This window comes from Bidens hawaiensis, unplaced genomic scaffold (assembly GCF_021521415.1).
Source record: "Bidens hawaiensis isolate Kalapana, Puna unplaced genomic scaffold, B.hawaiensis_p1.1 tig00002772_1, whole genome shotgun sequence".
NCBI classification, from domain to species: Eukaryota; Viridiplantae; Streptophyta; class Magnoliopsida; order Asterales; family Asteraceae; genus Bidens; species Bidens hawaiensis.
In genome coordinates this window covers 192,964-220,122 of record NW_027491150.1, presented here as the reverse complement: position 1 = coordinate 220,122, position 27,159 = coordinate 192,964, and the positions used below count along the sequence as shown (strand labels likewise).

At 37.3% G+C, this 27,159-nt stretch overlaps 6 protein-coding genes across 6 annotated transcripts; 3 read left to right on the top strand and 3 right to left on the bottom strand.

Moving 5' to 3' along the window:
- The first annotated feature begins 1,552 nt into the window (after positions 1 to 1,552).
- Positions 1,553 to 6,004, top strand: LOC143621030 (uncharacterized). Its single transcript, XM_077092563.1, has 9 exons — positions 1,553 to 1,682; positions 1,779 to 1,859; positions 4,555 to 4,644; positions 4,739 to 4,905; positions 5,092 to 5,161; positions 5,263 to 5,342; positions 5,455 to 5,517; positions 5,599 to 5,675; positions 5,767 to 6,004. Exons 1-9 carry the CDS (start codon positions 1,605 to 1,607, stop codon positions 5,865 to 5,867), a joined length of 807 nt encoding a protein of 268 aa, XP_076948678.1. The 5' UTR covers positions 1,553 to 1,604; the 3' UTR covers positions 5,868 to 6,004.
- Positions 6,005 to 6,119: 115 nt separating this feature from the next.
- On the bottom strand, positions 6,120 to 7,696 carry LOC143621028 (uncharacterized). Its single transcript, XM_077092560.1, has 3 exons — positions 7,501 to 7,696; positions 6,407 to 6,535; positions 6,120 to 6,331 (listed from the first exon to the last, which is right to left on the bottom strand). The coding sequence occupies exons 1-3, from the start codon at positions 7,639 to 7,641 to the stop codon at positions 6,164 to 6,166; spliced, it is 438 nt and encodes a 145-aa protein (XP_076948675.1). The 5' UTR covers positions 7,642 to 7,696; the 3' UTR covers positions 6,120 to 6,163.
- Positions 7,697 to 11,668: 3,972 nt separating this feature from the next.
- On the top strand, positions 11,669 to 13,165 carry LOC143621027 (uncharacterized). The gene is made up of 7 exons (XM_077092559.1): positions 11,669 to 11,805; positions 11,900 to 12,066; positions 12,254 to 12,323; positions 12,425 to 12,504; positions 12,616 to 12,678; positions 12,760 to 12,836; positions 12,928 to 13,165. Exons 1-7 carry the CDS (start codon positions 11,677 to 11,679, stop codon positions 13,026 to 13,028), a joined length of 687 nt encoding a protein of 228 aa, XP_076948674.1. The 5' UTR covers positions 11,669 to 11,676; the 3' UTR covers positions 13,029 to 13,165.
- Positions 13,166 to 13,605: 440 nt separating this feature from the next.
- On the bottom strand, positions 13,606 to 15,042 carry LOC143621025 (uncharacterized). The gene is made up of 3 exons (XM_077092558.1): positions 14,939 to 15,042; positions 13,856 to 13,984; positions 13,606 to 13,780 (listed from the first exon to the last, which is right to left on the bottom strand). Exons 1-3 carry the CDS (start codon positions 15,017 to 15,019, stop codon positions 13,613 to 13,615), a joined length of 378 nt encoding a protein of 125 aa, XP_076948673.1. The 5' UTR covers positions 15,020 to 15,042; the 3' UTR covers positions 13,606 to 13,612.
- A 4,064-nt stretch (positions 15,043 to 19,106) lies between these two features.
- On the top strand, positions 19,107 to 20,604 carry LOC143621024 (uncharacterized). The gene is made up of 7 exons (XM_077092557.1): positions 19,107 to 19,243; positions 19,338 to 19,504; positions 19,693 to 19,762; positions 19,864 to 19,943; positions 20,055 to 20,117; positions 20,199 to 20,275; positions 20,367 to 20,604. The coding sequence occupies exons 1-7, from the start codon at positions 19,115 to 19,117 to the stop codon at positions 20,465 to 20,467; spliced, it is 687 nt and encodes a 228-aa protein (XP_076948672.1). The 5' UTR covers positions 19,107 to 19,114; the 3' UTR covers positions 20,468 to 20,604.
- A 440-nt stretch (positions 20,605 to 21,044) lies between these two features.
- Positions 21,045 to 22,481, bottom strand: LOC143621023 (uncharacterized). The gene is made up of 3 exons (XM_077092556.1): positions 22,378 to 22,481; positions 21,295 to 21,423; positions 21,045 to 21,219 (listed from the first exon to the last, which is right to left on the bottom strand). The coding sequence occupies exons 1-3, from the start codon at positions 22,456 to 22,458 to the stop codon at positions 21,052 to 21,054; spliced, it is 378 nt and encodes a 125-aa protein (XP_076948671.1). The 5' UTR covers positions 22,459 to 22,481; the 3' UTR covers positions 21,045 to 21,051.
- Between the last annotated feature and the right edge of the window lie 4,678 nt (positions 22,482 to 27,159).

The following is a 27,159-nucleotide window of genomic DNA, read 5'->3' as shown; positions in this document are numbered from 1 at the left end:
ACATCCAAAGATTTTTACCCAAGCCCTGCATTTATAGATCTAATCATAACTTGAAGACCAAGACTTTTTCCCACACGTCCTCTATCTTTTGGAGCAATAACTTTTTCCCAAGCGACCCAATGTACTTTCTTTATAGAGTTGGAACGGACCATAAAAACATCTTTCTATTTTTATTCAAAGTCGCAATCACATGCACAAGGGCCTTCATAACAAGGGAAAATGACCAAAATGTCTATTTGACAAGCATTCCCTCTAAATGTCAATCTCGCATCTAGTCGACCTGTTTGCTTAATAATCATCACCCGATGAGTTTTTCAACCAACAAGATATTCTGCCACACATCAAAATAATCTTTGTGGAAGTCAAAAAATCTCGGCAGATTCCAAAAACCGTGGGTACATGAAAAAAATCTCGTCCGAAAACAAAGAAAGTCTCGTTGGAGGCCTAAAAAATTCCCTTCACTTCAACCCTTTTTTTCAAAAAGAAAAAAAAAACTGAGCGTCTTGACAAGATATTGACATGTGGCGTGACTTGATTGATTAAAGAAACTGATCGAGTGATGATTACTAAGGGTGACTAAATTTAAAAAAAAAATCATGTTCAAACGGACAAAATATTTATCTTAACATGCCAATCAAACTATACATAAAGTGAATTAATTAAAAATCTCATACCCTTTTTTCTAAAAAAAATGATTACTTTCTTGAGTGTTAGCCTGTATATCGCCACACTCTTCAAATTTGGCCATCACACTCTTCAAATTTAGAGAGTCTCGTTACCCCACTCTGGCCAAACTATGTTGTCTTAACCGGACCCATGTTTGCTTCAAAGTTTGACTTGACACTTCATCGGCCGCCACTTGACAATCGTTATGCCGCCACAAAAGGAGAACCCTCTGGGTAACACACGATATAACGAAAACCTAGGTGGGCTCAAGATTCAAATTGACAATCTCGCAAGACCTGACTTAGGGGGTGTTTGGCCTAGCTTTTTTAACCAAGCTTATAATTTTTTTTTAGTTTTTTTTTTTACAAAATAAGCTTAGTTTAGTGTTTGGTTTAGTTTTTTTAGCTTATGCGTATGAGCTTATATAAGCTCATTTAGAGAAGCTTATGTGAAGATGGTTTTTTAGCTTATTTGAATAAACTTATTTGTTTAAGGTTGTATGTTACTCATTTTCCCTCAAATGGTGATGGATTAGTAATTATTACTCTAACAAATTAAAAAATGTTGGATTTAACAACTTATTAAGACACATAATTAACTTGTAAAATATAAACTAATCCAAACACTTAAAAAGAGCTTATCAAATAATAGAAAAAAAGCTATAAGCTAATTTTACATGTAAGCATAAGCTTAAAAATAAAAGCCAGGCCAAACATCCCCTTAAATCATTCCGATATCGACCTTAAATCTCCGAAAAAGAAAGTCTTCCCAGCCATTCACCTCAAAAGATACATACCTACTCACCCTTAAAAATTGTTACTTTTTTTTTTCTTTTAACAAGTATAAATACGGAGTGAGACACATATCTGAGGATTCATCAGTTTGAAACTAAACCACTTGGACAACAACGAACGAACGAGTTGTATCAGAAAGAAAGCATGGGGGATGTGTATGCTTTGGACTTTGATGGAGTTCTATGTGACAGTTGTGGTGAGAGTTCCATCTCTGCTGTTAAGGTATCCAGTTTCCCTAATTTTATATGTATATGTATATGTATCCGTACTTATGTATGTAATGCTAATTGGTTGAACAACATCATTTAATTGATACAGGCAGCCAAACTGAAATGGCCTCAATTGTTTGCTGACGTGGATTCATCAATTGAAGATTCCATTGTTGATCAGATGCACACTGTAACCTCTGTTTCTTATTATTATTACTAGTTTGAGGCCCGTGTATTACACGGGTAATTATTGAAAATTTTAAACTTTGACCATTAATTGAAATACAATCAACAAGTTGATCATATACTGTTAATACAATTACAATTAAATTAAAATTACAGAAATTACATAACTAAGATTACACAAATATGTTACAAATAGGTAAAAACTTCTTTTTTACACTACATTTGTGATTGTATTAGCATGTATACATTGTTTATCAAAAATCAAAATTTTTAGTGCATGCCTGCTTGTAACTCCTAATAAAGTAACATATAGGCCTACTTATAACTCTTGATATAGCTAGTGACAAAAAATGTTCTCCAAATACATACCAACTATAGATAAATGATAATATATATCCATGATACTAATAAAAAAAATATTGATACACATAAAATATCATAGCTTTTAATCAATTAATATGATGTCATTTGAGAATATCTTCTCATGTTTATCCAAAAAAAACATGATTATCCCAAAAACCATATATTTGAACTTTAATGATATAATTATCCTTAGAATTTTTACAATTTGAAATTGATTGATCATGATAGATTTGTTGTCATTAATATTATGTGTATGAAAAAATTTTAATTGACTTTATTATTTATAATTAAAAATTGTATAATCAAGCAACATAAATACCGAAACATTTAAATATAACAAAATGATTTGTTTATTTCATATGAATGTAATTGTCAGGAAAATGAAAAATACATACTAACATTAAAACCATGTTCAAATAATAGTGATTATTCTGAGTTAAAAAAATATTAAAAGATTTAAAGTTGCATAAAACGACTGTAGTGATTCTTATTTATAATCATTAAAAGTAGGGCTGCCACTTTTACCAGTAACATGAAACCCAACCCAAGAAAACCCGTACATGAGCCCAAACTAACCTGACCTGAGAAACTCGAACCCAAGAAAATACTAACTCGAACCTGAATTAAAGTAATTCAGGTTGGTTCTTGGGTCCGAATTCTAGGTTTCAGGTCAACCCGAAAACTTTTAGTTTTAAAATCATATGTATTTTTAGGTATTAAAGGCTAAGCCTTAGCCGCTGACGTTATCAGAATTTAGTCCAAGTGAATTGTTCTCATTCCACGTATTATTAATCAAATGTTTATTGTTTTGGATATAACCATAATAAACACTTTAATTAACACTTCAAAATTCACTAATCGTCTATTGTCAATCCATATGGAGAATACTTAATTATATGCAGTAGTGGATTTAGTTGGAAAAAACCTATAGTTTTAATGTCATAAATTGAAATGATTTAAAAGATATGGACCATATATGAAAATTGGTTGAAAAAATATGAGGAGGGCTATGGTATTGACAAGTGACAAAAGTGGTAGGCTTTTATTAGAATAGATAGATTATTATTATTATTATTATTATTATTATTATTAATTGGCTCAAAATTAGGGCTTATTGTTGTTTATACTAATTAAAGCTACACCACTAGTTTTCTAGTTTCCCGGTTTAATAAAATTCAATAAAAAATAATTAAAAAATTATAACTTGAAATATAAATCAAAAAGTAAAAATACTAAAAAGTTTTTTCCGTTTTTCTCGTTCCATAAAAAAAAGAAAAAAAAAACCTTCAAGAAATGTCAACCTGTTTTGACCCGTTTCAATCATATTCACTTTTAGTTTGCTTAGTTTGACCCATTTTATACATTTTAATACAACTCATTCAACCCAATAGGTCGCATTTGCCACCCCTAGTGTTTATACTAATTAAAGTGACAATACTAGTTATCTAGTTTCCCGGTTTAGGTTCGTATCTAGGGGTGTAAACGAGCCGAGTCGAGCTGAGTCCTAGCCCGACTAAGCTTGGCTCGTTTTGACTTACGAGCGCTTGAGCTCGGCTCGCTTTGAGTTTTTTTAAAGCTCTAGCTCTACACGTAAGTCATATTTTAAGCTCCGGCTCCAACTCCGGCTCGTTTATTATTTATTAATTAATTTTTATACGTTTTTAATTATTTTTATATATTTTAAGAGAAACCTTAAACTAGCCAGAGCTCGGATATGCAGTGTAAAATTAATACATAGAAGCTAAAAAGAGGTGAAACTTAAAAATACACATGGCTTATTAAGGCTTGGCGAGCCTAAACTAGCCAGAGCTTGGAATCGAGAACTATACGAGCTTTATTTGAAGCTCGAGCTTGAAAAAAGACCGGCTTGTTTTCGAGGTTTTAATCGATCTGATCTTCTGTGGCTCGCAAGTTGCAAGCGGCGCAGCTCGTTTGCACCCCTAGTCGTATGTTCGTTATTGTTATTGTTAATAATTCGCCACAAATAATGATAATAATAACAATAATATTCATAATATGGGTAAGATCCGGTACCAATAACTAGAGTAATTATATTATTAAAAATAATATAGTGTAATAATAATTACTCTAGTTCAAAAGTTATAGTGTAATATTAATTACTCTAGTCTTAACATAGTTACTCTAGTTATGTGTAACATAATTACTCTAGTTACTCTAGTTATAAATATTTAATTTCCATAATAGTAACTCGTGTTTTTCGTCAAATAAATATATTTTATATGATCATATTTATTATCTATCGACACTCGTTGATTAAGTATTCGACAGACATTAAAATGGTATCTGAGGAAAGTGTAATTGTCAAATTGCTGCAGGTGCGACCGGTTGTGGAAACTGGATACGAGAACCTGCTGCTTGTGAGATTGCTTCTGGAGATTAAGATCCCTTCATTGCAGAAATCATCAGTATGTATATAGTCATATAGATAATGAAATGTTTTTAAAGTTGTTACCTAATGGTTAGTTATTCGTTGTTTGTTATTATTTATTAATGTGTAAGGTGGCAAAAGGGCTCACAGTTGAGGGAATATTAGACCGCTGGTCGGATATAAAACCGGTAATAATGAAAGAATGGATTGAAAACCGAGAGGAACTTGTAGATCTTTTCGGAAAGGTTAGAGATGAATGGATGGAAAAGGATTTGGCTACATGGATTGGAGCAAACAGGTGGTTTAAGTTTTTCTACTATTGGGCCGGAACGGGTCGGGTCAACCCAAAACACTTTTGTAAAAAAAAAAAGTTATAATTAATCATATTGCTTAATGGTTATATTGTAAAAGTATCTTTGGATAAGTTATGACTCGTTAACCGTTTAAACTGTTTGATGGTATAACTCGCATATCGTTTTAACAGGTTTTATCCTGGTGTACCCGATGCTTTAAGGTTCGCAAGCTCACAACTTTATATAGTTACCACAAAACAAGTAATCCCTTTTTTCGTAGAGAATTACAGTTCAAAACATTAAATCTTATTGCTATTCTTGAAGGGCATTGTAGTAATATTGGTTTGGAATGTTTGTGTTAGGGTCGTTTTGCTGATGCGTTACTGCGAGAACTTGCTGGAGTTGCCATACCACCCGAGAGAATGTTTGCTCTTGGATCCGGGTAACTCTTTTTTTTTTTACCAGAGGATATTTCATATCTGCATAGTCATTTACTCATATATTCATGTTCGAGTTTTTTTAACCAAATTTTGTTTTTTTAATTTCCAAATTAGTCCCAAAGTAGAAGTGTTGAAGATACTTCAAAAGCAACCCGAAAACCAAGGACTCGCCCTACAGTAAGCTTCTAAATTCAACCTCTAGTTTTGTGTTTCAAATGATTTAAAACTTGATTTTAAATTATTTTTTAATTTTAACAGCTTTGTGGAAGACCGACTAGCAACATTGAAAAACGTCATCAAAGAGCCCGAACTGAATGGGTGGAACTTGTATCTAGGTATCATCATTTAATTCTATAAGTTTACAATCGCGCGTATGATTATTGATTGATTTTAACTGTTTGGTGTTCGTTGGTTTCATTTACGTAGTTGATTGGGGTTTTAACACTCAGAAAGAAAGGGAAGAAGCTGCAACTTACTCCCGAATTCAAGTGCTTCAGCTCTCGGATTTTACCAAAAAGTTAAAATGAAGGTTTTTTTTTTTTTTCTAAAATACAAACATTCTTAGCTTCACTTTCATTTCTTGTATCATGTATCAGCAAACAGAACCAATAATATGTTGTATGCATTTAAATCATATTAATAAAGTTATGTTTTTTTCAGTAAAGCCCAAGTTTTATTTTGTGTTTATTGACAGTTCATCTATTTCAGTTACTTCTAAAATACATATATAGAAAGTCATACTACTAATTAAGCTGCAAAATTTACCAAAGATAAAATGATAACAATTAGCAGAAAACGAAACGAATTATTACTTGATTTCAAATTATAACTCGGTTTTGAGGTCAGTATCATTCGAGGAAGAGCGTTTCTTCTTGCTTTTGTGGAGTTCCTTTAGCAGATCATCATACGGAGGATCTCCCGGTCTTCTAAAAAACCGATCGCCCATCTTAACTTCGTATGATTCTGGCTGACTCAGTACAAACTCTTTAACCTGAACATGAATAAATATAATAATATTATGTGTTTTAAAACAAGTTCATGGTTAACTATGAATAGGATAACTGACCTCATAAGTGTTTTGGGCATTTTGTAACTGGAGCATTACAGTGGTAATATCAAACCCCATGAAAGTGACTCCAATTGCTCCAGTTCTTGCAAGGTTGGTCCATTTTAGTGCAAGATCTGATACCATATCCTGCAGAAAAACAGATATCGCAACGATTAGGTTTTAAACAACGATTATGAATTCCTCGTCTGATTCCTAATAGGGCTGTAAACGGACCGAACAACGCCTTGTTCATGTTCGTCTGACGTCCATTGAGATTTTATCGGACAAGCTAACTGTACACGAACACCTACCCGAACAAAATTTCTTGTTCATGTTAGTCCATTAAGAAAATGAACTTCGTCGTGAACGGTTCATGAACACAAGAGTGTTTTATTTGATTTGGCTAACTGATAACGGCTACCAAGTTTGTGCTAGTGTTTTTTTAGCATTTTTATTCATATGTTAATTTACATGTAATTTAATCATATAATACTCATGTATACTAATTTATTGTTGTATAGGAGTCGAGCCAGGTGGGTTCGAGCTTGAGCTCAAAATTAAACGAGGCAGCTCAGCTAGTCTCTAGCTCGATTTTAAAGTTAAACGAGCCGAGCCGTGACCCGAGCCGAGCTTGGGACGGGTTTGGCTCGATTACAAATATGGGCCAACTCAGCTCAAGATGTTTCAAATCAAGTTTAATTTAGCTAGTTTTATTCGAGCTTTTATCGAGCGAGCCACGAGCCCGAGCTTCAAGCCTCGAGCTTTTTGAACAGCCTATATATTTGTTTTATAGTAATACCTTTGGTTAATCTATATGATAACATTAGAATAGTCGTTGAAAAATATTAAAAACCTTTAATTAACAAACATAAGCAAAAAACATTAACAAACATAAACGGACGTAAACACAAACACAATTGAACGGAGCATGGCCTCAGTCATGGACGAAGCTTAGTTAACTTGTCCAAGCTTTGCCACCGTCCGTGGTTCGTTCATTTAGTTAATCAAACAAAATTCCTCGCTTATGTTTGCTCATTAATTAAACGCGCAAATATAAACTGTATTCAACGTATACATTTACAAATTAGGTATAATTAAAATCCAAACGTTACCGGAGTTCGATTATCGCTTAACTGAAGCTTAACGAAGCCGAACGCCAATCCGACCTGGCGCTTCATAATCTCCTCCTGCATCTGATTAATATCCAATTCCGAAAAGTTCTCGGGAGGCGGATCGAATTCTTCTTTCGTCATACTCTTCTTCCGTCCCCATGATATCCACGCATCATCCTCCTCGTTGTCTTCCACGTCGTGTAAGTCGCTTCTTTGTTCCGCCTACGACACCGTTACCGGAGATAATTAGGAGAAAAATGAACAAGATTAGTCGGAGATTAGCCATTGATCATGTTAGGTTTTGTTTGATGAATGTTACGTGTTATTAATGTTGGATTTAATGGTCGGTTCGGGTCAAGTCAACACGACCGACCCGAATGTGACCCGGTATGAGTTACACCGGGGTAACGAGATATAAACCTACTTAAATGTTATTTAGGCCCGACACAATCTATTAGTTGGACCGGATGGTGGTTAAAGGCTTTGTTTTGTTAGTTTAATTGGATTAACCCTAATATTATTTACTATATATAGTATGAGATATCATACTTATGAAAGAACCTTAAAAACAACAAACCTTAATCACCTCCATCCTACTCAGCCGCTGCCGGCGCCGAATTCCGGTTGCTCGGTTTTCCGGCGAGTCTATTCCGCCGTCCACTCATCACCTCAGTCACCCTTGGCTACCAGAATCATCACCGACGACCTGTTAGTGTGTGCTTTTGGTTCAGCCGCCGTTGCAGCTCGTTTCCGGCAGGCCCGTTTTTCCGGCGAGCCCTGTTTCCGGCCACATTCATCTTTGTTGTTGTTGTGCACTGAGTATTGCTGTTGTCCGACGCCATCCACTGCCGTCCGACACCACTAATCCTTGTCCGACGCCGTCCGCAGCCTTCCGACGCCGTCTGCCACCATACGCCGCCGTGCAGCCAACGTCAGCTGCCGTAACGCCGCCGTTTGGACTGGATCTTGCTAGATTGTGTCAATCTCTAATTCATCTCGTTAATCCCTCGGTGTCTTCCCGGTTTCGATAACCGAGGTATATCGAAAACTTATCTATGGTTGATTTATTATCGTTTAAATTGTGCTCGTACTTAGTTGTAATCGGATCCGGGTTTTGGGTTTCGGTTTTTGGTTCGTGTTAATCTTTTATATTCCGCTGCGCTTTATGGTTCGTTTATGCATATATATTAATGTTGATTAATATCTATCGAAACGAAATCATTATTAACTAAAACGGGTTTAAAATACTTGACCGTTTTCGTTCCGAACCACCATTGAAACCCAACAGTGGTATCAGAGCCGCGGTTACAACGTACGAGTCGATACCGGTTCGTTTAAAACCGGATCTACATCTTAAACTTTAAATCGTTTAAAGTTTTGATCTAGATTTTGTTTTCGGGTAATTTTAGATTTGGTCAAAGTTTTGTTTATTTTATTTGACCAAGTCAAAAACGACCTGAAATTTTATTTATTTTAAATATGTAAATCCGGCCCCGACCTATGTTTGTTTGGTTGTGTTTGGTGTTTGAGCTTGTTTTGGCCATATGGTTGGTTCAAAAGTTGTAAAAAGGTTATTATTTAATTTTCGGTTTTCTTTTGGCCATAAAGATGGTTCAAATTTGTAATATGACATATTATTGTTAGTTTATAAATTTGTAATTAAGAAGACGCGACGATAACCGAGGACGAGCTCATGGACTTCTTGGAGTTAGTGGGAGTTCGGGCAAGATGACGGGATGCACGAAAAAGTCCATCCTTGTGGTTGTTTTGTGTTGTGAACCCCTTGACCCGATCGGTCTCCCTAATTGGCTCTAGCGAGACCGATCACCTTTTGGCCATATGGATTTACATATTATTATTTGCTATTGTGATTGCTTTGATTGATTATAATATCACTGATCTAATACCAAATAAATTGGAAAATAAACATTTTTTTAATTAACCATTTATGTTTTGCAAATTAAAAGCGTTTTGATTTACAAAACTAATAACTTAATATATTTTCTATTAACTTAAAATTGGTTAGTTATATCGCGACAAACTTAGTTTTTAATAGGTTATTTAAAACTAAGTGTCCTGAGAGATGAAAGGGTTCATCTATTCGTCCCGATAATAAATACAGTAAAATTTGACTTTTACTTTATTTGGTAATTTTAAAATTAATCCCAATTTAAAACCAATAGTTTATGTCAATCCTACTACAAGTCACACTTGAGGCATACTGCGAAATTTCGAGTGTTTGGAGCTACAGCACCGCACTTGTTTTCTAGCCTATCCCATCAAGGTGAAAGCGTTTCGTTGACACATCCGGTCCTTTTACACGTCACTATACTAGGACAACTATTACTTTACTCTCATGTTACGTGCTAAAGCTGTCTGGAGACTTAAAGTGGGCAAAGATGAGGCTAAACGTGTCTATACAGACAATCGTTGTCTCTATAGGTCTCATAACCGAGAGTTGTGCTCTATTCACAATTGGCAATCGTTGTCAGTCTGCCTAACCACTTATTAATGTTGTGTGCTACAGCTGCCTTTAATAACTGGAAGCCGGATTCTCATGCTCTTATTTCATTAATGTTATTGGGTCATTAATAATGGGACTACAAAGTCGAAAATACTAATTAAATTTACTTTTGCTTAATTAATCAGATGTTGTCAAACGATATCTCACCCTACGCTCTTAAGACTATCCTTGAGAAGGATAAACTGAACGGTACCAACTTCATCGAATGGCACCGCAACTTGAGACTTGTTCTAACCATGGCAAAGCGCATGTATGTTCTCGATGGACCAGTTCCAACCGAGCCTGAAAACAACACAGCCGCTGCACGAAAAGTTCTTGACAAGCATAAGGATGACTCGGCTGAGGTCTCCTGTATTATGCAAGCCACCATGACTTCTGAGCTTGCTAAAGGCTTGGAAGACTTTGGTGCCTATGAGATGCTTGAGAAACTCAAGAGCATGTTCCAGAAACAAGCCCGTCAAGAACGTTTCGACACCATGAAACAACTCATCAGTTGCAAGATGGAAGAGGGGTCTCCCGTCAGTGCACATGTTCTTAAGATGAAGGGGCACATCGATCAGCTTAAGAAACTTGATTATCCCCTGCCCGATGAGATGGCAGCTGATTTCATCCTCAAATCTCTCCCCAAATCATATGACCAGTTCGTTATGAATTTCAACATGAATGGTTGGGTGAAGACAGTGCCGGAGCTTCATAACATGCTCAAGACGGCTGAGATGAACATTCCTTCTAGGACCAATCAAGTTCTGATGATTCGATCTGCTGGTGTCAAGAAGCCTAATCCCAAGAACCGGGGTTATAAGGGTAAAGGCAAGAAGAATGTTACCATTGCTGCCCCTCGTGCCACCAATGCTAACAAAGGGGTTCCAAAGATACCACCGCCGCCCCCTGAGGAGCGCAAGTGCTACCGATGCAACCAAATGGGACACTGGATGCGAAACTGTCCCGAATACCTTGCTGAGATCAAGATGAAGAGAGTCAATGGTGAAGGCTCTTCTCGAGGTATTTCCATATACGTTATTGAACTTTTCACTGTCTCTAGCAACCTTAAACTAGCCAGAGCTCGGATATGCAGTGTAAAATTAATACATAGAAGCTAAAAAGAGGTGAAACTTAAAAATACACATGGCTTATTAAGGCTTGGCGAGCCTAAACTAGCCAGAGCTTGGAATCGAGAACTATACGAGCTTTATTTGAAGCTCGAGCTTGAAAAAAGACCGGCTTGTTTTCGAGGTTTTAATCGATCTGATCTTCTGTGGCTCGCAAGTTGCAAGCGGCGCAGCTCGTTTGCACCCCTAGTCGTATGTTCGTTATTGTTATTGTTAATAATTCGCCACAAATAATGATAATAATAACAATAATATTCATAATATGGGTAAGATCCGGTACCAATAACTAGAGTAATTATATTATTAAAAATAATATAGTGTAATAATAATTACTCTAGTTTAAAAGTTATAGTGTAATATTAATTACTCTAGTCTTAACATAATTACTCTAGTTATGTGTAACATAATTACTCTAGTTAGTCTAGTTATAAATATTTAATTTCCATAATAGTAACTTGTGTTTTTCGTCAAATAAATATATTTTATATGATCATATTTATTATCTATCGACACTCGTTGATTAAGTATTCGACAGACATTAAAATGGTATCTGAGGAAAGTGTAATTGTCAAATTGCTGCAGGTGCGACCGGTTGTGGAAACTGGATACGAGAACCTGCTGCTTGTGAGATTGCTTCTGGAGATTAAGATCCCTTCATTGCAGAAATCATCAGTATGTATATAGTCATATAGATAAAGAAATGTTTTTAAAGTTGTTACCTAATGGTTAGTTATTCGTTGTTTGTTATTATTTATTAATGTGTAAGGTGGCAAAAGGGCTCACAGTTGAGGGAATATTAGACCGCTGGTCGGATATAAAACCGGTAATAATGAAAGAATGGATTGAAAACCGAGAGGAACTTGTAGATCTTTTCGGAAAGGTTAGAGATGAATGGATGGAAAAGGATTTGGCTACATGGATTGGAGCAAACAGGTGGTTTAAGTTTTTCTACTATTGGGCCGGAACGGGTCGGGTCAACCCAAAACACTTTTGTAAAAAAAAAAAAGTTATAATTAATCATATTGCTTAATGGTTATATTGTAAAAGTATCTTTGGATAAGTTATGACTCGTTAACCGTTTAAACTGTTTGATGGTATAACTCGCATATCGTTTTAACAGGTTTTATCCTGGTGTACCCGATGCTTTAAGGTTCGCAAGCTCACAACTTTATATAGTTACCACAAAACAAGTAATCCCTTTTTTCGTAGAGAATTACAGTTCAAAACATTAAATCTTATTGCTATTCTTGAAGGGCATTGTAGTAATATTGGTTTGGAATGTTTGTGTTAGGGTCGTTTTGCTGATGCGTTACTGCGAGAACTTGCTGGAGTTGCCATACCACCCGAGAGAATGTTTGCTCTTGGATCCGGGTAACTCTTTTTTTTTTACCAGAGGATATTTCATATCTGCATAGTCATTTACTCATATATTCATGTTCGAGTTTTTTTAACCAAATTTTGTTTTTTTAATTTCCAAATTAGTCCCAAAGTAGAAGTGTTGAAGATGCTTCAAAAGCAACCCGAAAACCAAGGACTCGCCCTACAGTAAGCTTCTAAATTCAACCTCTAGTTTTGTGTTTCGAATGATTTAAAACTTGATTTTAAATTATTTTTTAATTTTAACAGCTTTGTGGAAGACCGACTAGCAACATTGAAAAACGTCATCAAAGAGCCCGAACTGAATGGGTGGAACTTGTATCTAGGTATCATCATTTAATTCTATAAGTTTACAATCGCGCGTATGATTATTGATTGATTTTAACTGTTTGGTGTTCGTTGGTTTCATTTACGTAGTTGATTGGGGTTTTAACACTCAGAAAGAAAGGGAAGAAGCTGCAACTTACTCCCGAATTCAAGTGCTTCAGCTCTCGGATTTTACCAAAAAGTTAAAATGAAGGTTTTTTTTTTTTTTCTAAAATACAAACATTCTTAGCTTCACTTTCATTTCTTGTATCATGTATCAGCAAACAGAACCAATAATATGTTGTATGCATTTAAATCATATTAATAAAGTTATGTTTTTTTCAGTAAAGCCCAAGTTTTATTTTGTGTTTATTGACAGTTCATCTATTTCAGTCACTTCTAAAATACATATATAGAAAGTCATACTACTAATTAAGCTGCAAAATTTACCAAAGATAAAATGATAACAATTAGCAGAAAACATCATCATCATCATCATCGTACTCAGTATATCCCACCAATAGCAATGCTATGGTAAGGTCTGAGGAGGGTAAGATGTAGACAGCCTTACCTCTATCCCATAGGGATAGAGAGGCTGCTTCCGGTGAGACCCCCGGCTCGATAGTAGTTTTGCATCAAGCCTTGGACATAAGGCACATAGCACTCAATCATCAGGGACACCGGCTGATTGGTGCATGTGCCCTTGGACATAAGGCACATAGCACTCAAGCCTTGGACATAAGGCACATAGCACTCAATTAGCAGAAAACGAAACGAATTATTACTTGATTTCAAATTATAACTCGGTTTTGAGGTCAGTATCATTCGAGGAAGAGCGTTTCTTCTTGCTTTTGTGGAGTTCCTTTAGCAGATCATCATACGGAGGATCTCCCGGTCTTCTAAAAAACCGATCGCCCATCTTAACTTCGTATGATTCTGGCTGACTCAGTACAAACTCTTTAACCTGAACATGAATAAATATAATAATATTATGTGTTTTAAAACAAGTTCATGGTTAACTATGAATAGGATAACTGACCTCATAAGTGTTTTGGGCATTTTGTAACTGGAGCATTACAGTGGTAATATCAAACCCCATGAAAGTGACTCCAATTGCTCCAGTTCTTGCAAGGTTGGTCCATTTTAGTGCAAGATCTGATACCATATCCTGCAGAAAAACAGATATCGCAACGATTAGGTTTTAAACAACGATTATGAATTCCTCGTCTGATTCCTAACAGGGCTGTAAACGGACCGAACAACGCCTTGTTCATGTTCGTCTGACGTCCATTGAGATTTTATCGGACAAGCTAACTGTACACGAACACCTAACAGAACAAAATTTCTTGTTCATGTTAGTCCATTAAGAAAATGAACTTGGTCGTGAACGGTTCATGAACACAAGAGTGTTTTATTTGATTTGGCTAACTGATAACGGCTACCAAGTTTGTGCTAGTGTTTTTTTAGCATTTTTATTCATATGTTAATTTACATGTAATTTAATCATATAATACTCATGTATACTAATTTATTGTTGTATAGGAGTCGAGCCAGGTGGGTTCGAGCTTGAGCTCAAAATTAAACGAGGCAGCTCAGCTAGTCTCTAGCTCGATTTTAAAGTTAAACGAGCCGAGCCGTGACCCGAGCCGAGCTTGGGACGGGTTTGGCTCGATTACAAATATGGGCCAACTCAGCTCAAGATGTTTCAAATCAAGTTTAATTTAGCTAGTTTTATTCGAGCGAGCCACGAGCCCGAGCTTCAAGCCTCGAGCTTTTTGAACAGCCTATATATTTGTTTTATAGTAATACCTTTGGTTAATCTATATGATAACATTAGAATAGTCGTTGAAAAATATTAAAAACCATTAATGAACAAACATAAGCAAAAAACATTAACAAACATAAACGGACGTAAACACAAACACAATTGAACGGAGCATGGCCTCAGTCATGGACGAAGCTTAGTTAACTTGTCCAAGCTTTGCCACCGGCCGTGGTTCGTTCATTTAGTTAATCAAACAAAATTCCTCGCTTATGTTTGCTCATTAATTAAACGCGCAAATATAAACTGTATTCAACGTATACATTTACAAATTAGGTATAATTAAAATCCAAACGTTACCGGAGTTCGATTATCGCTTAACTGAAGCTTAACGAAGCCGAACGCCAATCCGACCTGGCGCTTCATAATCTCCTCCTGCATCTGATTAATATCCAATTCCGAAAAGTTCTCGGGCGGCGGATCGAATTCTTCTTTCATCATACTCTTCTTCCGTCCCCATGATATCCACGCATCATCCTCCTCGTTGTCTTCCACGTCGTGTAAGTCGCTTCTTTGTTCCGCCTACGACACCGTTACCGGAGATAATTAGGAGAAAAATGAACAAGATTAGTCGGAGATTAGCCATTGATCATGTTAGGTTTTGTTTGATGAATGTTACGTGTTATTAATGTTGGATTTAATGGTCGGTTCGGGTCAAGTCAACACGACCGACCCGAATGTGACCCGGTATGAGTTACACCGGGGTAACGAGATATAAACCTACTTAAATGTTATTTAGGCCCGACACAATCTATTAGTTGGACCGGATGGTGGTTAAAGGCTTTGTTTTGTTAGTTTAATTGGATTAACCCTAATATTATTTACTATATATAGTATGAGATATCATACTTATGAAAGAACCTTAAAAACAACAAACCTTAATCACCTCCATCCTACTCAGCCGCTGCCGGCGCCGAATTCCGGTTGCTCGGTTTTCCGGCGAGTCTATTCCGCCGTCCACTCATCACCTCAGTCACCCTTGGCTACCAGAATCATCACCGACGACCTGTTAGTGTGTGCTTTTGGTTCAGCCGCCGTTGCAGCTCGTTTCCGGCAGGCCCGTTTTTCCGGCGAGCCCTGTTTCCGGCCACATTCATCTTTGTTGTTGTTGTGCACTGAGTATTGCTGTTGTCCGACGCCATCCACTGCCGTCCGACACCACTAATCCTTGTCCGACGCCGTCCGCAGCCTTCCGACGCCGTCTGCCACCATACGCCGCCGTGCAGCCAACGTCAGCTGCCGTAACGCCGCCGTTTGGACTGGATCTTGCTAGATTGTGTCAATCTCTAATTCATCTCGTTAATCCCTCGGTGTCTTCCCGGTTTCGATAACCGAGGTATATCGAAAACTTATCTATGGTTGATTTATTATCGTTTAAATTGTGCTCGTACTTAGTTGTAATCGGATCTGGGTTTCGGGTTTCGGTTTTTGGTTCGTGTTAATCTTTTATATTCCGCTGCGCTTTATGGTTCGTTTATGCATATATATTAATGTTGATTAATATCTATCGAAACGAAATCATTATTAACTAAAACGGGTTTAAAATACTTGACCGTTTTCGTTCCGAACCACCATTGAAACCCAACAGTGGTATCAGAGCCGCGGTTACAACGTACGAGTCGATACCGGTTCGTTTAAAACCGGATCTACATCTTAAACTTTAAATCGTTTAAAGTTTTGATCTAGATTTTGTTTTCGGGTAATTTTAGATTTGGTCAAAGTTTTGTTTATTTTATTTGACCAAGTCAAAAACGACCTGAAATTTTATTTATTTTAAATATGTAAATCCGGCCCCGACCTATGTTTGTTTGGTTGTGTTTGGTGTTTGAGCTTGTTTTGGCCATATGGTTGGTTCAAAAGTTGTAAAAAGGTTATTATTTAATTTTCGGTTTTCTTTTGGCCATAAAGATGGTTCAAATTTGTAATATGACATATTATTGTTAGTTTATAAATTTGTAATTAAGAAGACGCGACGATAACCGAGGACGAGCTCATGGACTTCTTGGAGTTAGTGGGAGTTCGGGCAAGATGACGGGATGCACGAAAAAGTCCATCCTTGTGGTTGTTTTGTGTTGTGAACCCCTTGACCCGATCGGTCTCCCTAATTGGCTCTAGCGAGACCGATCACCTTTTGGCCATATGGATTTACATATTATTATTTGCTATTGTGATTGCTTTTATTGATTATAATATCACTGATCTAATACCAAATAAATTGGAAAATAAACATTTTTTTAATTAACCATTTATGTTTTGCAAATTAAAAGCGTTTTGATTTACAAAACTAATAACTTAATAGATTTTCTATTAACTTAAAATTGGTTAGTTATATCGCGACAAACTTAGTTTTTAATAGGTTATTTAAAACTAAGTGTCCTGAGAGATGAAAGGGTTCATCTATTCGTCCCGATAATAAATACAGTAAAATTTGACTTTTACTTTATTTGGTAATTTTAAAATTAATCCCAATTTAAAACCAATAGTTTATGCCAATCCTACTACAAGTCACACTTGAGGCATACTGCGAAATTTCGAGTGTTTGGAGCTACAGCACCGCACTTGTTTTCTAGCCTATCCCATCAAGGTGAAAGCGTTTCGTTGACACATCCGGTCCTTTTACACGTCACTATACTAGGACAACTATTACTTTACTCTCATGTTACGTGCTAAAGCTGTCTGGAGACTTAAAGTGGGCAAAGATGAGGCTAAACGTGTCTATACAGACAATCGTTGTCTCTATAGGTCTCATAACCGAGAGTTGTGCTCTATTCACAATTGGCAATCGTTGTCAGTCTGCCTAACCACTTATTAATGTTGTGTGCTACAGCTGCCTTTAATAACTGGAAGCCGGATTCTCATGCTCTTATTTCATTAATGTTATTGGGTCATTAATAATGGGACTACAAAGTCGAAAATACTAATTAAATTTACTTTTGCTTAATTAATCAGATGTTGTCAAACGATATCTCACCCTACGCTCTTAAGACTATCCTTGAGAAGGATAAACTGAACGGTACCAACTTCATCGAATGGCACCGCAACTTGAGACTTGTTCTAACCATGGCAAAGCGCATGTATGTTCTCGATGGACCAGTTCCAACCGAGCCTGAAAACAACACAGCCGCTGCACGAAAAGTTCTTGACAAGCATAAGGATGACTCGGCTGAGGTCTCCTGTATTATGCAAGCCACCATGACTTCTGAGCTTGCTAAAGGCTTGGAAGACTTTGGTGCCTATGAGATGCTTGAGAAACTCAAGAGCATGTTCCAGAAACAAGCCCGTCAAGAACGTTTCGACACCATGAAACAACTCATCAGTTGCAAGATGGAAGAGGGGTCTCCCGTCAGTGCACATGTTCTTAAGATGAAGGGGCACATCGATCAGCTTAAGAAACTTGATTATCCCCTGCCCGATGAGATGGCAGCTGATTTCATCCTCAAATCTCTCCCCAAATCATATGACCAGTTCGTTATGAATTTCAACATGAATGGTTGGGTGAAGACAGTGCCGGAGCTTCATAACATGCTCAAGACGGCTGAGATGAACATTCCTTCTAGGACCAATCAAGTTCTGATGATTCGATCTGCTGGTGTCAAGAAGCCTAATCCCAAGAACCGGGGTTATAAGGGTAAAGGCAAGAAGAATGTTACCATTGCTGCCCCTCGTGCCACCAATGCTAACAAAGGGGTTCCAAAGATACCACCGCCGCCCCCTGAGGAGCGCAAGTGCTACCGATGCAACCAAATGGGACACTGGATGCGAAACTGTCCCGAATACCTTGCTGAGATCAAGATGAAGAGAGTCAATGGTGAAGGCTCTTCTCGAGGTATTTCCATATACGTTATTGAACTTTTCACTGTCTCTAGCAACCTTAAACTAGCCAGAGCTCGGATATGCAGTGTAAAATTAATACATAGAAGCTAAAAAGAGGTGAAACTTAAAAATACACATGGCTTATTAAGGCTTGGCGAGCCTAAACTAGCCAGAGCTTGGAATCGAGAACTATACGAGCTTTATTTGAAGCTCGAGCTTGAAAAAAGACCGGCTTGTTTTCGAGGTTTTAATCGATCTGATCTTCTGTGGCTCGCAAGTTGCAAGCGGCGCAGCTCGTTTGCACCCCTAGTCGTATGTTCGTTATTGTTATTGTTAATAATTCGCCACAAATAATGATAATAATAACAATAATATTCATAATATGGGTAAGATCCGGTACCAATAACTAGAGTAATTATATTATTAAAAATAATATAGTGTAATAATAATTACTCTAGTTTAAAAGTTATAGTGTAATATTAATTACTCTAGTCTTAACATAATTACTCTAGTTATGTGTAACATAATTACTCTAGTTAGTCTAGTTATAAATATTTAATTTCCATAATAGTAACTTGTGTTTTTCGTCAAATAAATATATTTTATATGATCATATTTATTATCTATCGACACTCGTTGATTAAGTATTCGACAGACATTAAAATGGTATCTGAGGAAAGTGTAATTGTCAAATTGCTGCAGGTGCGACCGGTTGTGGAAACTGGATACGAGAACCTGCTGCTTGTGAGATTGCTTCTGGAGATTAAGATCCCTTCATTGCAGAAATCATCAGTATGTATATAGTCATATAGATAAAGAAATGTTTTTAAAGTTGTTACCTAATGGTTAGTTATTCGTTGTTTGTTATTATTTATTAATGTGTAAGGTGGCAAAAGGGCTCACAGTTGAGGGAATATTAGACCGCTGGTCGGATATAAAACCGGTAATAATGAAAGAATGGATTGAAAACCGAGAGGAACTTGTAGATCTTTTCGGAAAGGTTAGAGATGAATGGATGGAAAAGGATTTGGCTACATGGATTGGAGCAAACAGGTGGTTTAAGTTTTTCTACTATTGGGCCGGAACGGGTCGGGTCAACCCAAAACACTTTTGTAAAAAAAAAAAAAGTTATAATTAATCATATTGCTTAATGGTTATATTGTAAAAGTATCTTTGGATAAGTTATGACTCGTTAACCGTTTAAACTGTTTGATGGTATAACTCGCATATCGTTTTAACAGGTTTTATCCTGGTGTACCCGATGCTTTAAGGTTCGCAAGCTCACAACTTTATATAGTTACCACAAAACAAGTAATCCCTTTTTTCGTAGAGAATTACAGTTCAAAACATTAAATCTTATTGCTATTCTTGAAGGGCATTGTAGTAATATTGGTTTGGAATGTTTGTGTTAGGGTCGTTTTGCTGATGCGTTACTGCGAGAACTTGCTGGAGTTGCCATACCACCCGAGAGAATGTTTGCTCTTGGATCCGGGTAACTCTTTTTTTTTTACCAGAGGATATTTCATATCTGCATAGTCATTTACTCATATATTCATGTTCGAGTTTTTTTAACCAAATTTTGTTTTTTTAATTTCCAAATTAGTCCCAAAGTAGAAGTGTTGAAGATGCTTCAAAAGCAACCCGAAAACCAAGGACTCGCCCTACAGTAAGCTTCTAAATTCAACCTCTAGTTTTGTGTTTCGAATGATTTAAAACTTGATTTTAAATTATTTTTTAATTTTAACAGCTTTGTGGAAGACCGACTAGCAACATTGAAAAACGTCATCAAAGAGCCCGAACTGAATGGGTGGAACTTGTATCTAGGTATCATCATTTAATTCTATAAGTTTACAATCGCGCGTATGATTATTGATTGATTTTAACTGTTTGGTGTTCGTTGGTTTCATTTACGTAGTTGATTGGGGTTTTAACACTCAGAAAGAAAGGGAAGAAGCTGCAACTTACTCCCGAATTCAAGTGCTTCAGCTCTCGGATTTTACCAAAAAGTTAAAATGAAGGTTTTTTTTTTTTTTCTAAAATACAAACATTCTTAGCTTCACTTTCATTTCTTGTATCATGTATCAGCAAACAGAACCAATAATATGTTGTATGCATTTAAATCATATTAATAAAGTTATGTTTTTTTCAGTAAAGCCCAAGTTTTATTTTGTGTTTATTGACAGTTCATCTATTTCAGTCACTTCTAAAATACATATATAGAAAGTCATACTACTAATTAAGCTGCAAAATTTACCAAAGATAAAATGATAACAATTAGCAGAAAACATCATCATCATCATCATCGTACTCAGTATATCCCACCAATAGCAATGCTATGGTAAGGTCTGAGGAGGGTAAGATGTAGACAGCCTTACCTCTATCCCATAGGGATAGAGAGGCTGCTTCCGGTGAGACCCCCGGCTCGATAGTAGTTTTGCATCAAGCCTTGGACATAAGGCACATAGCACTCAATCATCAGGGACACCGGCTGATTGGTGCATGTGCCCTTGGACATAAGGCACATAGCACTCAAGCCTTGGACATAAGGCACATAGCACTCAATTAGCAGAAAACGAAACGAATTATTACTTGATTTCAAATTATAACTCGGTTTTGAGGTCAGTATCATTCGAGGAAGAGCGTTTCTTCTTGCTTTTGTGGAGTTCCTTTAGCAGATCATCATACGGAGGATCTCCCGGTCTTCTAAAAAACCGATCGCCCATCTTAACTTCGTATGATTCTGGCTGACTCAGTACAAACTCTTTAACCTGAACATGAATAAATATAATAATATTATGTGTTTTAAAACAAGTTCATGGTTAACTATGAATAGGATAACTGACCTCATAAGTGTTTTGGGCATTTTGTAACTGGAGCATTACAGTGGTAATATCAAACCCCATGAAAGTGACTCCAATTGCTCCAGTTCTTGCAAGGTTGGTCCATTTTAGTGCAAGATCTGATACCATATCCTGCAGAAAAACAGATATCGCAACGATTAGGTTTTAAACAACGATTATGAATTCCTCGTCTGATTCCTAACAGGGCTGTAAACGGACCGAACAACGCCTTGTTCATGTTCGTCTGACGTCCATTGAGATTTTATCGGACAAGCTAACTGTACACGAACACCTAACAGAACAAAATTTCTTGTTCATGTTAGTCCATTAAGAAAATGAACTTGGTCGTGAACGGTTCATGAACACAAGAGTGTTTTATTTGATTTGGCTAACTGATAACGGCTACCAAGTTTGTGCTAGTGTTTTTTTAGCATTTTTATTCATATGTTAATTTACATGTAATTTAATCATATAATACTCATGTATACTAATTTATTGTTGTATAGGAGTCGAGCCAGGTGGGTTCGAGCTTGAGCTCAAAATTAAACGAGGCAGCTCAGCTAGTCTCTAGCTCGATTTTAAAGTTAAACGAGCCGAGCCGTGACCCGAGCCGAGCTTGGGACGGGTTTGGCTCGATTACAAATATGGGCCAACTCAGCTCAAGATGTTTCAAATCAAGTTTAATTTAGCTAGTTTTATTCGAGCGAGCCACGAGCCCGAGCTTCAAGCCTCGAGCTTTTTGAACAGCCTATATATTTGTTTTATAGTAATACCTTTGGTTAATCTATATGATAACATTAGAATAGTCGTTGAAAAATATTAAAAACCATTAATGAACAAACATAAGCAAAAAACATTAACAAACATAAACGGACGTAAACACAAACACAATTGAACGGAGCATGGCCTCAGTCATGGACGAAGCTTAGTTAACTTGTCCAAGCTTTGCCACCGGCCGTGGTTCGTTCATTTAGTTAATCAAACAAAATTCCTCGCTTATGTTTGCTCATTAATTAAACGCGCAAATATAAACTGTATTCAACGTATACATTTACAAATTAGGTATAATTAAAATCCAAACGTTACCGGAGTTCGATTATCGCTTAACTGAAGCTTAACGAAGCCGAACGCCAATCCGACCTGGCGCTTCATAATCTCCTCCTGCATCTGATTAATATCCAATTCCGAAAAGTTCTCGGGCGGCGGATCGAATTCTTCTTTCATCATACTCTTCTTCCGTCCCCATGATATCCACGCATCATCCTCCTCGTTGTCTTCCACGTCGTGTAAGTCGCTTCTTTGTTCCGCCTACGACACCGTTACCGGAGATAATTAGGAGAAAAATGAACAAGATTAGTCGGAGATTAGCCATTGATCATGTTAGGTTTTGTTTGATGAATGTTACGTGTTATTAATGTTGGATTTAATGGTCGGTTCGGGTCAAGTCAACACGACCGACCCGAATGTGACCCGGTATGAGTTACACCGGGGTAACGAGATATAAACCTACTTAAATGTTATTTAGGCCCGACACAATCTATTAGTTGGACCGGATGGTGGTTAAAGGCTTTGTTTTGTTAGTTTAATTGGATTAACCCTAATATTATTTACTATATATAGTATGAGATATCATACTTATGAAAGAACCTTAAAAACAACAAACCTTAATCACCTCCATCCTACTCAGCCGCTGCCGGCGCCGAATTCCGGTTGCTCGGTTTTCCGGCGAGTCTATTCCGCCGTCCACTCATCACCTCAGTCACCCTTGGCTACCAGAATCATCACCGACGACCTGTTAGTGTGTGCTTTTGGTTCAGCCGCCGTTGCAGCTCGTTTCCGGCAGGCCCGTTTTTCCGGCGAGCCCTGTTTCCGGCCACATTCATCTTTGTTGTTGTTGTGCACTGAGTATTGCTGTTGTCCGACGCCATCCACTGCCGTCCGACACCACTAATCCTTGTCCGACGCCGTCCGCAGCCTTCCGACGCCGTCTGCCACCATACGCCGCCGTGCAGCCAACGTCAGCTGCCGTAACGCCGCCGTTTGGACTGGATCTTGCTAGATTGTGTCAATCTCTAATTCATCTCGTTAATCCCTCGGTGTCTTCCCGGTTTCGATAACCGAGGTATATCGAAAACTTATCTATGGTTGATTTATTATCGTTTAAATTGTGCTCGTACTTAGTTGTAATCGGATCTGGGTTTCGGGTTTCGGTTTTTGGTTCGTGTTAATCTTTTATATTCCGCTGCGCTTTATGGTTCGTTTATGCATATATATTAATGTTGATTAATATCTATCGAAACGAAATCATTATTAACTAAAACGGGTTTAAAATACTTGACCGTTTTCGTTCCGAACCACCATTGAAACCCAACAGTGGTATCAGAGCCGCGGTTACAACGTACGAGTCGATACCGGTTCGTTTAAAACCGGATCTACATCTTAAACTTTAAATCGTTTAAAGTTTTGATCTAGATTTTGTTTTCGGGTAATTTTAGATTTGGTCAAAGTTTTGTTTATTTTATTTGACCAAGTCAAAAACGACCTGAAATTTTATTTATTTTAAATATGTAAATCCGGCCCCGACCTATGTTTGTTTGGTTGTGTTTGGTGTTTGAGCTTGTTTTGGCCATATGGTTGGTTCAAAAGTTGTAAAAAGGTTATTATTTAATTTTCGGTTTTCTTTTGGCCATAAAGATGGTTCAAATTTGTAATATGACATATTATTGTTAGTTTATAAATTTGTAATTAAGAAGACGCGACGATAACCGAGGACGAGCTCATGGACTTCTTGGAGTTAGTGGGAGTTCGGGCAAGATGACGGGATGCACGAAAAAGTCCATCCTTGTGGTTGTTTTGTGTTGTGAACCCCTTGACCCGATCGGTCTCCCTAATTGGCTCTAGCGAGACCGATCACCTTTTGGCCATATGGATTTACATATTATTATTTGCTATTGTGATTGCTTTTATTGATTATAATATCACTGATCTAATACCAAATAAATTGGAAAATAAACATTTTTTTAATTAACCATTTATGTTTTGCAAATTAAAAGCGTTTTGATTTACAAAACTAATAACTTAATAGATTTTCTATTAACTTAAAATTGGTTAGTTATATCGCGACAAACTTAGTTTTTAATAGGTTATTTAAAACTAAGTGTCCTGAGAGATGAAAGGGTTCATCTATTCGTCCCGATAATAAATACAGTAAAATTTGACTTTTACTTTATTTGGTAATTTTAAAATTAATCCCAATTTAAAACCAATAGTTTATGCCAATCCTACTACAAGTCACACTTGAGGCATACTGCGAAATTTCGAGTGTTTGGAGCTACAGCACCGCACTTGTTTTCTAGCCTATCCCATCAAGGTGAAAGCGTTTCGTTGACACATCCGGTCCTTTTACACGTCACTATACTAGGACAACTATTACTTTACTCTCATGTTACGTGCTAAAGCTGTCTGGAGACTTAAAGTGGGCAAAGATGAGGCTAAACGTGTCTATACAGACAATCGTTGTCTCTATAGGTCTCATAACCGAGAGTTGTGCTCTATTCACAATTGGCAATCGTTGTCAGTCTGCCTAACCACTTATTAATGTTGTGTGCTACAGCTGCCTTTAATAACTGGAAGCCGGATTCTCATGCTCTTATTTCATTAATGTTATTGGGTCATTAATAATGGGACTACAAAGTCGAAAATACTAATTAAATTTACTTTTGCTTAATTAATCAGATGTTGTCAAACGATATCTCACCCTACGCTCTTAAGACTATCCTTGAGAAGGATAAACTGAACGGTACCAACTTCATCGAATGGCACCGCAACTTGAGACTTGTTCTAACCATGGCAAAGCGCATGTATGTTCTCGATGGACCAGTTCCAACCGAGCCTGAAAACAACACAGCCGCTGCACGAAAAGTTCTTGACAAGCATAAGGATGACTCGGCTGAGGTCTCCTGTATTATGCAAGCCACCATGACTTCTGAGCTTGCTAAAGGCTTGGAAGACTTTGGTGCCTATGAGATGCTTGAGAAACTCAAGAGCATGTTCCAGAAACAAGCCCGTCAAGAACGTTTTTACACCATGAAACAACTCATCAGTTGCAAGATGGAAGAGGGGTCTCCCGTCAGTGCACATGTTCTTAAGATGAAGGGGCACATCGATCAGCTTAAGAAACTTGATTATCCCCTGCCCGATGAGATGGCAGCTGATTTCATCCTCAAATCTCTCCCCAAATCATATGACCAGTTCGTTATGAATTTCAACATGAATGGTTGGGTGAAGACAGTGCCGGAGCTTCATAACATGCTCAAGACGGCTGAGATGAACATTCCTTCTAGGACCAATCAAGTTCTGATGATTCGATCTGCTGGTGTCAAGAAGCCTAATCCCAAGAACCGGGGTTATAAGGGTAAAGGCAAGAAGAATGTTACCATTGCTGCCCCTCGTGCCACCAATGCTAACAAAGGGGTTCCAAAGATACCACCGCCGCCCCCTGAGGAGCGCAAGTGCTACCGATGCAACCAAATGGGACACTGGATGCGAAACTGTCCCGAATACCTTGCTGAGATCAAGATGAAGAGAGTCAATGGTGAAGGCTCTTCTCGAGGTATTTCCATATACGTTATTGAACTTTTCACTGTCTCTAGCAACACATGGGTATTTGATACCGGATGTGGTTTCCACATCGTTAATGTCTTGCAGGAGCCTGAGAAGTGGAGGAAACTGAATAAAGGTAACATGGAACTCATCGTTGGAGATGAGAAGAGAGTACCAGTTCTGGCAATTGGAGATTTCATTTTACTTGTCCATCTAGCCAAGTTTTTCTTTTGAATAATTATTTCTATGCTCCTGGTTGGACCAGCAACATCGTTTCAGTTTCTTTACTGTTTGAACAAGGTTTTAAGTACGTGTTTTAATGACATAGCTATTTCTGCTTACTTAAATGACATCTTTTATTTCGAGGCTAAACCTTGAATTGATACATATAAGATTGATGTTCATACTAGTAATAACGTACATATAATCTTTCAGAACGTATCAGATCTGGCATCAATGATACATTTCTATGGTATTGCCGACTTGGCCACATAAGCAAGGCAAGAGTTAAAAGACTCCAATCCGAAGGGATTCTTGAATCCACAGGACATGACTCTTTTGACAATTGTGAGTCTTGCTTAGCTGGCAAACTCGCCAAAGACTTCTTCACTTATAAAAGTGAACGAGCAAGAGATCTGTTAGGACCCATACATACTGATGTATGTGGACCTTTCAGAACCATGACTAGAAACCATGAAAGATACTTCGTTTTCTTTATCGACGATTATAGTCGATACGCTTATGTGTATCTTATGAAACACAAGCATGAAACTTTTGAAAGGTTCAAAGAGTTTCAAAACGAAGTGGAAAACCAACTTGGTAAAACCATTAAGATACTTCGATCAGATCGAGAGTATCTCAGCTCAGAGTTCATCACTCATCTAAAAGAGCGTGGAATTGTTTCACAGCTCACTCCACCTGGCACACCCCAACATAATGGCGTGAGCGAGAGGATGAATCGAACTTTGCTAAACATGATTTGATCTATGTAGAACCAACTTGCCTCACTCCCTTTTGGAGTTTCACCCTTATGACCGCCTCCCGCATTCGTCACGTACTACAACCAAAGCGGTTATTACTTCTTTCATCCTGATACAAATATGATTTTTATCAAGAGAAAATACCACTTCCTCGAGAAAGAATTTCTCGATCGAGGAACTGGAGATTACATTGTCGATCTTGAAGAAATTCAAGAACCACAAACAACCGCTGAGGAAGTTGTAGCGTCTGATCAACAAGCTGTTGTTGCTGATACATCAGACGTGA